The sequence below is a fragment of the Chiloscyllium punctatum genome, chromosome 12, assembly GCF_047496795.1.
Source record: "Chiloscyllium punctatum isolate Juve2018m chromosome 12, sChiPun1.3, whole genome shotgun sequence".
NCBI classification, from domain to species: Eukaryota; Metazoa; Chordata; class Chondrichthyes; order Orectolobiformes; family Hemiscylliidae; genus Chiloscyllium; species Chiloscyllium punctatum.
The window spans coordinates 6,163,634-6,175,882 of NC_092750.1; the positions used below are offsets into that span (position 1 = coordinate 6,163,634).

Sequence of the window (12,249 nt, forward strand, 5' to 3'; positions counted from 1 at the left end):
AAAATGATACTCTTGTGTACAGAATATGGGCACTCTTGTAAACCTCAGCTTGGCTTTGTTGGTAGCCCTCACTTGAGAGTCAAGTATTCGGATCAAATTTCATCCCCAGACCAAGCCTGCAATCAAGGGTGTCATCCCAGAGGAACAAAAAGGAGTTTTTGTTTGTCGGAAATGCTGTTTGTCAGAAGATACATTAAACCAGTCAAATTCTGTTGACAATCACTCCTATCAAATAGCTGTTGCAATAGGAAACATGAAGTCATAGAGTCATAGAGATGTACAGCATGGAAACAGACCCTTCGGTCCAACCCGTCCACGCCGACCAGATATCCCAACCCAATCTAGTCCCACCTGCCAGCACCCGGCCCATATCCCTCTAAACCCTTCTTATTCATATACCCATCCAAATGCCTTTTGAATGTTGCAAATGTACCAGCTTCCACCACTTCCTCTGGCAGCTCATTCCATACACGTACTATCCTCTGCGTGAAAATATTGCCCCTAAGGTCTCTTTTATATCTTTCCCCTCTCACCCTAAACCTATGCCCTCTAGTTCTGAACTCCCCAACCCCAGGGAAAAGACTTTGCCTATTTATCCTATCCATGCCCCTCATAATTTTGTAAACCTCTATAAGGTCACCCCTCAGCCTCCAACGCTCCAGCGAAAACAGCCCCAGCCTGTTGAGCTCAAATCCTCCAACCCTGGCAACATCCTTGTAAATCTGTTCTGAACCCTTTCAAGTTTCACAACATCTTTCCAATAGGAAGGAGGCCAGGACTGCATGTAATATTCCAACAGTGGCCTAACCAATGTCCTGTACAACCACAACATGACCTCCCAACTCCTGTACTTAATACTCTGACCAATAAAGGAAAGCATACCAAGAACCAAATTTACTACATGGCTTCAAATGAACAAACTACCAACAAAATTTCACTTTTTGTAACTTCTATTTAACACAAATCATCAGCAAAGATTAGACACCACAGAGACAAAGCATCATGTGCAGTTGCACCATTCTCTATATTGGCCTCTGGTGCATAGGATCTCTCACTGTCTGACTTAATGTTTCTGCCCTTGAGTCATGCTCACCAGCAGTCATGTTCCATTCAGGTCCCTGGAGCCTTTCTTCACCTGAATGGCAAAAACCCACAGAACCTTCTTAGCTAGGTATCTTCATGACCCTCTCAATGGCATAAGTTCCCCAGCAACTCCTTTGTCCGAGCATTTTTTAATAGATTCTATTAAATGATCTGGTCAGCTTTGACAAAGGCGAAGCAGCAGGAATAAAATTAGTTCAAAGCACAATCCCTGATTTAACCCTGTTTTGGGTTTTCTGACCTCTGTAACCATATTATGAAACAGTTCCATATACACGTACCTTGTCTATTCTTTTCTCTGCTGTAGCTCTCCTTTATGCCTGCTTGGGTGGTGTTACGTATCTCACCTTTCGGTTGGTACTGCTTTCGGTCAAGAGTCACCAGGTCACAAAGACCAGAATTTCTCATCATTCAAGAAAATTACAATTTATCCCTTTACAATTAATACAAACGATATTTGAAAAGATTTGTAACTCAGGTTGAGGTTCAGGTTGTAAGTTTGCCCGCTGAGCTGGAAGATTTGTTTTCAGATGTTTCATCACCATGTTAGGTAACATCATCAGTGAACCTCTCGTGAAGTGCTTTCTATTTATGTGTCTTGGTTTCTTAAGGACACTATCTACCATCCTCTGAGGAAAAGAACCAGAAATGATATCACCCACCTTAAGAAACATCTGAAAACAAACCTTCCAGCTCAGCGAGCAAACTTACAACCTGAATTAATACAAACTCTGAAAAGTCATTTTCAAGCATTCTTAAAACCAAATACAGATCCAACAGACATTTTACAAATTTCCCTTAATGTATTGCTTCCAGGTCAAAAGTTGTTCAGACCTTATGATATTTCATTATATTAAGGAGCCTACATAAATGTGAGTTGTGACTGATGTTGTTTCATTGAGACAGGTATTATTGAACCTATAACGTTATTCAAAGATAAGGAAATTCTTCCAGTGCTATGGCCAACTTTGTTCCTTTAACTACCAGGGCCAAAACTGACTCACAGGTTATGAAACTTATTGGATTGTTCTTTCGAAACATAAGATGAGAAGCAGAAGTAGGCCATTTAGCCTATTGAGTCTGCTCTGCCATTCAATGAGACCATAAGACCATTCGGCCCATCAGGTCCACTCCGCCATTCAATCATGGCTGATGGGCATTTCAACTCACTTACCCACACTCCCCCATATCCCTTAATTCCCTGCAAGATTAAGAATTTATCAATCTTTGCCTTGAAGACATTTAACAATCCAGCATCCATTGCACTCTATGGCAATGAATTCCACAGGCCTACCACTCTCTGGCTGAAGAAATGTCTCCTCATTTCCATTCTAAATTGACCCCCACTAATTCTAAGGCTGAGCCCACAGGTCCTAGTATCCCTGCCTTTTGGAAACAATTTCCCAGCGTCCACCCTTTCTACGCCATGAAATATCTTGCAAGTTTCTATTAGATCTCCCCTCAACCTTCTAAACTCTAATGAATACAATCCCAGGATCCTCAGCCGTTCATCGTATGTTAGGCCGACCATTCAAGGGATCATCCGTGTGACTCAACCTGCAAGTCAAATCACAGTCATCATGGCTGATCTGATAATTCCTCAACTCCATTTTCCTACCTTTTCCCCAGAACTACTGGTTTGTTGCAATGCTGCGTGCAATTCTGGTCTCCTTCCTATCGGAAAGATGTTGTGAAACTTGAAAGGGTTCAGAAAAGATTTACAAGGATGTTGCCAGGGTTGGAGGATCTGAGCTACAGGGAGAGGCTGAACAGGCTGGGGCTGTTTTCCCTGGAGCATCGGACTGAGGGGTGACTTTATAGAGGTTTACAAAATTATGAGAGGCATGGATAGGATTAATAGACAAAGCCTTTTCCCTGGGGTTGGGGAGTCCAGAACGAGAGGGTATAGGTTTAGGGTGAGAAGGGAAAGATATAAAAGAGACCTAAGGGGCAACTTTTTCACGCAGAGGGTAGTACGTGTGTGGAATGAGCTGCCAGAGGATGTGGTGGAGGCTGGTACAATTGTAACATTTGAGAGGCATTTGGATGGGTATATGAATAGGAAGGGTTTGGAGGGATATGGGTCAGGTGCTGGCAGGTGGGACTAGATTGGGTTGGGATATCTAGTTGGCATGGACGGGTTGGACCGAAGGGTCTGTTTCCATGCTGTACATCTCTATAACTCTATGACTCTATAAAACAATCTATCTATCTCAGCCTTGAATGTTAGTTTTTTGTGCTTCATGGATGAGGAGTTTATTATTCCACTGTTCTGGAGTTTTCTGCAGTCTTTCTCCATTTAAATAGTATTGAGTTTCTCTATTCTTTCTACCAAAGTGCATAACCTCCATTTCCCCAAATTATCCTCCATCTGCCAAGATTTTGCCCCCTTGATTAATCTACCTGTATCCCTCTGCAAACCCTGTATCATCCTTGCTTCTTGCCTTCCCGCCTACTTTGTATCATCTGCAATAGTACATGCACTTTCCTCATCCAAGTCATTACTATGTATTGTAAATAATTAATTGTGGCCCCAGCACTTATCCATGCAGCACATCACCAGTTATATTCTGAAAATGCCCCCTTATCTCAATTCTCTGTCTTCTACTAGCTAACAGTCCTCTGTCCAAGCGAATATACCCCCTTCAAAATCATGGGCTCTAATCTTATTAAGTAGCGTAATGTGTAGCACTTTATCAACTTCTCCTGCTGACAAAAAGGCTGCTTCACATGCACAACAGTTACTCCTCTTCAAAATAATTCAATGCATTTGAATTTCTTTGAGATGTGGTAAGGTGTGATTTAATTGTTAATCTACCTTTTATTTGGACTTTCGCCAATGACAGATTAGCAAACTAAAATTGGACAGTTTTTGATTTCCAATATAATTGCCAATTTTTAGTCAGTGCCTAAAATTAAAACTCCTATTTATTGTCTCAGTTCTATAACATAGCAAGGCTTGCCAAAGTGCTTCACAAGACTGATAGCAAACAAAATTTGACATTAAGCCACTAAAGGAGATATTTGCCAACAGTGTAGTCAAAGAGGTAGGTTTCAGCAAGGTCTTAAAGGAGGATAATTATAACAAGTTATATGCCATTAGGATGTGGATATTTTCATAGATATGAAGTAGGATAATACTGACAGAAGCTCACACAATAGCTTGTGCTTAACTCGATGGGCTTGCATTAACATTCAGATATAATAATTTAATGGCATATTGCATCAATACCATGCAAAGCTGACTTGAATCTATATGTGAATGGAAATTATCAGCTAATCACTCTTCTCCTAAACCCCAGAAGCTCCATACATTCCCAAATCCCTGCATTTGAAAAGGTACTCCTTGCTCTTACATTTTGGCACAGGCTAAAGACCTTAAACCCATTGTTGCCAAATACTTCAAAAACAGACCAAACTGTGTTCTAACTTCTCCATGAAAGCATCAGAAATGTCTGCAAGTGGTCACATTAATAGCCTTTGGATGCAATGAGCTAAATATGCACAAGAACTTTCCGGTCCCAGTATTTTATGCATGGCTGCAGCTGGCTTCCCTAATACAGGATATGACTTTCAGGGGAAATTCTTGTCTTCAAATTGCAATTATCACAATTGAAAATGATTGGATATTTCCTTGAGAAACAATGAGATCTGTCTGGAATTTCCTTCACCCATAGTAGTGTACCAAAATGCAGCATCTCACATTTATCTAAATTAAACTCCAAGTGCCATGCCTCTTATAGTTGAAAACCTTGTGATGCTATAAGAAAACATGGGAGTTTCTCCCTTTGTTCGAGCTATGACCTGAATCACCAGCACCAAAACCAGGCTGAATGGTTATTTATTAATTTTCTATCTGTGGGAAGACTACCCAAAGTGCTTGCTGTATTTCATAACAATATTTAATGTACTTCAGAAAATACTGTAGATGAGGAACTTCAGTAGATAGAGATAACAAAAGCATTTATATACCTCTGGACCAACATTACAAAACTTCTATTCAATGTTAAAATATAAACATTTCTCCTTAACAGATGTTGCCTGTAATAATTTAATAACAGATGTCTGACCACTAGTTTGTCATAGCATTCATTTTTTTTCATGCTGTAAGGTAAGCTCAATTATTGTTCTGAACAATTGTCCTTCTTGCTCTCATTTTCAAATGTAAAACTTATGTATGGCAATCAATTGCAATTATCTCCACGAACAACGTGAGGGTTCAGTTGTCTTTCCAATATAGAAGTCACAACTCAAATGTCTCTTTGTTTCTCTCCCAAAGGGAGTGCTGACATCTCTACGACTCTATGACTCTAAGTGCTTATAACTACCCCTTACCATAAAAAGATATAACAGCAATCCATATGTATGGATTTCTGGGAATCTCTTAATTTTCATAAATTGCGATCATGAACATTTGCGCTGAGCATAGATTTTTTTTAAAAAAGTATCTTCAGGAATGGTTATCATCCCAAGGCAAACCACAGAGAAACAATCAGCTGAGCCAGAAAAAGAAAATACGGAAGGACAAACTGAAAGTTTGGCCAAAGTGAGAAGGGTGACAGAGAGCTGGAGGGACACACAAATGGATTTTCAGACTGTAGCCAAAAGCATTTGTGGTGGAGGAAAGGAAGCAGTGATGTACAACTGGGCCATTGGCACAGAAATACATAGTTATTTTGAGAAGGCCTTGTAAAACTGGAGGAGGTCACAGAGAGAGGCCCTTGTGAAATGCAAAAGGTTTTATATACAAGGATGATATCTTTAAAGTGGAAACAATGGGGAACCAGGAGCTAGCGTTGAAGTGATAGGCAAGACACACCTGGTGCAGAATGAATACAGGCAGTAGTTTCTTGGATGAATTTAAATTTACAGAAAGTGGGGGTTGGGAGTTCAGCCAAGATAGTATTGAAATAGTCCAGCAGGTCAGTGAACTACAACTCTCAATCTTTCTCGTCTGCACAACACTGCACATACCATCAGACATCATCTCTGACCCATTGTACTGTAGCTATGAAGTATATTGGACAATTAACAAAAATGTTGGTGCTTAACTATAAAGAGTTAAAACAAACATAACAGCTGAAGTAGATTTCACTGTATACGGGAAAAATTCAAATCAATTTACAGTTAATTTACTAAACAAGTGCAAAGTAAAGCAACAAAAATAAAACCCTCAGAAGGCCAAACAGAATCCCTCCAAATCTAAACTGTGATTACTTTAATGGCTTTTTTTTGCTACAATCACAGAATGCAATGATTTTTCTCTGTTAGCGCAAGTAATCATTGCCAGATGGCAATTACAGTCGGCTAGGTGCACAGCAATATATCTCAACAGTCCAGGTTCACTGCCTCTGCCCACCATCCTCACTTTACAATCAATGAACTCAGCAAAATCAAAACAAACTCTGTTTAAAGATGACTTTATACTTCATGGTGTGTTTCTGCCTAATAGCTGATTCCAACTAGCCATCCACACACCAAGACTCCTGCCAGATTCTGGGCACAATGCTGAGTTGGCTAATCTGCTAGGAACCTCACATTTTGACCTTTGATTGAGTATGGCATTTGGTCAGGGTCATGAACTTCTACCATGGGACTTCATGCTACTGGACAGGCTGGTTCATGACCTACATGTGGGCACAATGGAAATGGTACTCTAAAAGTAGGCTGCCCCACTGCTTTCCTGGCAGGGTGGCTACATTCTGCAGTATCGCCATCTTTCCAGGCACAGAAAGAAAATGTTTTACATTTTGCGATTTAGGATGTAAAGATATGGCGGATAATTTCACGAGTGACCATCTGGGGAAAAAAGGGCATATCATGCGAGTTATCAAGACTCCAAATTGATATCACTGCCCTCAATGAGATCTGCTTTCCTGTGGACAGACAGATGAAGGAATAAGCAGTTGATACAACTTCTACAGGAAAGGTAAGAATGACAGCAACTCTTCTACCCATGAAGTTGGCTTTCTATTCAGAATATGACCTTGAATACATTGCCAGACCTGTCCATTTGTGCAAATGAGACTGATTGCATTTCATTTACAGTATAGACATAACCAACATGCCACTGTGATGTATGCTTATGGCCAAACTCTGGGCTCCAATGAAGATGTTAAGGGAAAGTTCTATTCTGACATTGGTAAAATCCTTACTACTACTACAAAAAGAAGAAAAAATAAATCCTCCTTCAGGGAAGGGAGAGGGCTATAATAGCAGATCCTTGTTTTACAAATACAATAACCGAAAATAAATGGCATAAAAGGAGAATTTCCTGAATTTATTCACAATAAACCAGGGCATACCTTATAAGGAGAAACCGTCCTTTTGAGTGTTATGGATGGGATGATTGGCTGATGGGCTTTCCACATTGAAGGAAAAATAAGAGGATTGGTGAAGTATTTCCTCAAAATACCAGTAAAACGTCATGAATTCTGAATCCCAGAAATGGAATTTGACATTCACTCACTGTGGCCCTTAGTTATAATGATGTATTAAAGCTACATAAACATTTGGAAATCAATTTTAAAGAAAATAAATTTGAAATAATTACAAACTACCTCAGACCTACTCAGTCAAGACGTAACCTCCTCTTTGAAGAAAAACACTAGACTTGAATCTGAATGCAGCTCTTCATTTATGTGGACAGAGTATAGACGCCTTTTAATATTCTTTAAGTAAGCTGTTACCTTAAGGGATGGAATCTCCACACTGTCATTGACATTGACAGATCCAGAGAGGATGGTACCCGTCATCACCGTGCCCTGACCCCTGATTGAGAAACAGTGGTCAACAGCCATGAGGAATGATCCAGAGGGATCACGTTTTGGCATGTACGTCTGTGATATCAGGAGCTGTGATGGGGAGAAACAAAACAGGAGTCAGGAAGGTACAAAGAATGGAAAGAAACTGGATTTTTTTTTAAAGCAGACATCACATTTCAGACATATTACCCTGATTAAGTACAAGCTGAGATTTCATGATCTGTTTACAATCTTCATCTGTTTACTCTACTCAATCGAACTTCACTGAACTAATGGGGAGTACATTGTTAAATGTGTGTGAAATTTTTGCACATATTCTATGAAAACACCTAGCAGTACATTTACAAATTCACCCTTCCCAACTTACATACGAATAGAAGGTCCTTTAGTTCCTCAAGTCTATTTCACAGTTCAAGGCTGATCAGTATCAGTGTGTGGAACTATGCAGAGTATGCTTGTCCTGATGTGGTCTAATCAAAGCTTGATATTGCAGCAAAGCTTCCTTTCCTTTATATTCTACCATGCTAGTTATAAAGACTAACATTTCATTTGTTCCTGAAAAATTATTTTTTCTGCCTGACTTTATAGATCCAAGTGCAAAGAGACTTGGGAGTTCTAGTCCAGGATTCTTTCAAGGTCAACTTGCAGGTTGAGTCAGTGGTTAGGAAGGCAAATGCAATGTTGTCATTTATTTTGACAGGAATTGAATATAAAATCAGGGATGTACTTCTGAGGCTCTATAAGGCTCTGGTCATACCACATTCGGAGTACTGTACGCAGTTTTGGCCCCATATCTCAGGAAGGATGTGCTGGCCCTGGAACATGTTCAGAGGAGGTTCATTGGAATGGTCCCAGGAATGAAACGCTTAACATATGAGGAACATTTGAGGACTCTGGGTCTACACTCTATGGAGTTTAGAAGAATGAGAGGGGGATCTAACTGAAACTTTCAGAATATAGCCAGAGTCTTTTCCCCAGGGCACAATTAACTGGTACGAGAAGTCATAGTTTGAAGATATTAGGAGGAAGGTATGAAGGAGACATCAGAGGTAGGTTCTTTACACAGCGAGTTGTGAATGCATGGAATGCGTTGCCAGCTGAGGTGGTGGAAACGAAGTCATTGAGGACATTTATACGACTGCTGGACATGCACATGGGTAGCAGTGAGTTGAAGGGTGCGTAGGTTAAGTTACTATATTTTACATTACGATTAGGTTTCGGCACAACATCGTGTACTTTTCTATGGTCTATGTCTATGTTCTAATATTGAATAGCCTGGACAGAGTGGATCTTGGAAAGATGTTTCCATTAGCAGGAGAGACTAGGACCTGAGAGCATAGCCTTAGAGTAAATGGAAGACTTTTTAAAATGGAGGTAAGGAGAAACTTCTCAGCCAGAGAGTGGTGAATCTATGGAATTCACTGCCACAGAAGGCTGTGGAGACCAAGTCATTTAATGTATTTTAAAACAGAGACAGGTTCTTGATTATCAAGGGGATCAAGGATTATGGGAAGAAAGCGGGAGAATGGGGTTGCGAAACTGATCAGCCATGACAGAATAGCGAAGCAGACATGATGGGCTGAATGGCCTAATTTCTATATCTTATGGTCTTAAACACCCATAACTCTCTTTGTATCTCCACTGCTCTAACTTTTCATGCTATAGAAAACAGTTGTTTGACGTTTTAACGAAGCAGGTTCCTGGGCCAACTTGGTCTCATCCTCCCACAGTACCCATCCTAACCACTTCCTCATTATAGAACAATGTTAAAATTCTTGAGCACAAATGTGAGAACTGGAAAATATGGGAGATAAGAATATTTACCTGAAGCATAACACTGTGATTAAACAGTACAAAGCAAGAATTTACACAAAATCTATATTTACAAAGTTTTGACTCTCAAAGTATGGTGCTAAAATAACATCAGGTCTGCATATATGTTTGCAATGATTAGTAAATTTCTGAACTGGAGAGGTTACAGTGTGCTATATTCCATTTCTGGGCCACACTTCATGATAGATGCTTTGGCCTTAGGTTGGGTGCAGTGTAGATTCACCAGAATTATATCAGAGCTAAAAGGGTTGAATTATGAGGAGAGATTGCATGGACTGGTCTTATTTGTCCCTCAAGTATCAGATTCAGGGTGATCTGATTCAGGTTAACTAGATGAGCGAAGCAGATGATATAAACCCAAGGGTTTCCAGAGCTACTTTGATTACACTTGTTCATCTTCTGTTTTCTTTAATAACTCTGTTCCATTCTCCCAGTTTCTCAATATCCATCACACCTGTTCTGATTAGGCTAATTTCCATACCAGCGATTCCAATATGTCCTTTTTTTCTCATTCAAGGATTTTCACCGATTGTGGTCAACAGGGCATGACAACATGTCCAATCCATTTTACTTACTTTTGCTGTCACACCTTTTCCCAGAACCACCATAGGTTCCCTTCATCCTCACTGTGCACCCTCACAAGCTTCCATATGGATCATCCTCTGTCATTTCCACCAGCTCTAATGGATTCAACTTCCAAATGCATTTTCCTCTGGGTTCCATTCCCTCCACAATGCCCGAGACCATTTCTCTTACCCAGGGCATCTTTCCAAGCAAGCATAGGAGATGCCAGACCTCCCCTTGTACCTTCTCTTTTCTCACTGTCCAAGACCTCAAATACTCCTTAAAGGTGAAGTTTGTACCTCTGTCAATGTAATACACTGTATTCACTGAATATAATGTGGTCTCATGGGAAATGTGGAGAATAAATGCAAACTGCGGGCTTTGGAGAACATCTTCATTTCTATCCACAAGTATGACCCTGATCGTCCAGTTATTTGTTATTTTAATTCTCCACATTGTTGCCATGGTCTCCACACTGAGTTTGACAACTTTAGACCATAAGGAGAAAGTGAGGACTGCAGATGCTGGAGATCAGAGCTGAAAATGTGTTGCTTGAAAAGCGCAGCAGACAGCAAGCCTATCGACATTTCGGGCATTCCTGAAGAAGGGCTCATGCCCGAAACGTCGATTCTCCTGCTCCTTGGATGCTGCCTGACCTGCTACGCTTTTCCAGCAACACATTTTCAACTTTAGACCATAACCCTACTTTCATCTTTCATTTCTTTCCCTTTTCCTACCCTGTTGCTTTGTAAGTTGATCTTCATAGCATCATACAGCATGGAAACAGACCCTTCGGTCTAACTAGTCCACACCAACAATGTTCCCAGAGTCTTGTTTCTTTATCCCTCCATGTTGCGTTTAAATAATATTTTTTATGTGGCAGTTCATGCCTCATTTGAACACAAGTTTTGTTTCATCACTATATCCATCATCCCACATTTTGGCTGGTGCTTCATGAAATCTTTTGGTATTTAATCTCTCCCCAGCCACCACCTTATCAAAGTCCTCCTTTGTTCCACCTGCAACTCCCTTCCAATGGCTTGAAAACTCTCAAATCTCTATTTTTCATCAGTTGCGATGAAAGACCATTGACCTGAAATGTTAACTCTGCTTCTGTTCATGGATGCCACCTGAGCAGCTGAGTTCTTCCAGCCTTTTTTCTGGTTTGATTTCAGAGTTCCAGTATCTGCATCACTGTGTTTTGGACGAGGTCAAGATGGAGTCACAATTTCCTCTGGTGGGTCACATGAAATTGGTCATGGACGGCCGATGTCAAGAAGCATTTCTTCACACAGAGGGACAGCAGAAATTTGGAACTCACCCGACCAGTTCTAAGATCAAACACAAGAAGGCCACTCAGCCCATCATACCTGCTCCACTAGTCAATAAGATTATTGGTGATCTGATAACCCTCAAACCCATGTCCTGTCATTTCCCCATTACCCTTGATACCCTTACTGATTAAAAAGCTGTCCACCTTGGTCTTAAAACTGTTTAATGACACCCCTCAACAGTAAAGAATTCACAGATTCACCACACCTCGAAAAACTTCCTCTTCATCTGTCCTAAATGGGAAACTCCTGACTTTGAGATTGTATACTCCACAAGGTGTAATAACCTCTCTGCAAGTCCTGTCAAGTCTCCTAGAGTATTGTATATTTCAATAAGTTCTCCTCTCATTGTTTAAACGCCAATGAGTGCAAGCCAACCTACTCAACCACTCCTTACAGGAAAATCCCTCCACACCCACAATCAACCTAGTGATCAAAAATGCTTTGAAGTCAGAGGGGTAAATAAGAATGGAATGGTGGTCAATTGCACATTTCAAACTGAGATTAATTTACATTTTTCTTTGGTTATGGTCATTAAGGGGTATAAAACCAAGGTGGAGACATGGAGTTGAGATTCAGATCAGACTTGTTCTACTTGAGTGATGGAATAGACTCTAGTACTGAATGCTTTCCTCATGTTTCTATGGTCCAAAGTT

The 12,249-nt window shown here is 40.4% G+C and overlaps 1 protein-coding gene across 1 annotated transcript in view; it reads right to left on the reverse strand.

Moving 5' to 3' along the window:
- The window catches only part of eefsec (eukaryotic elongation factor, selenocysteine-tRNA-specific), a 417,489-nt gene that overhangs the window by 261,062 nt on the left and 144,178 nt on the right, over positions 1 to 12,249 (reverse strand). The window contains exon 4 of the mRNA XM_072581795.1: positions 7,791 to 7,955. Within this exon, the coding sequence (XP_072437896.1) occupies positions 7,791 to 7,955 (165 nt within the window). The remainder of the gene's footprint in view (positions 1 to 7,790; positions 7,956 to 12,249) is intronic.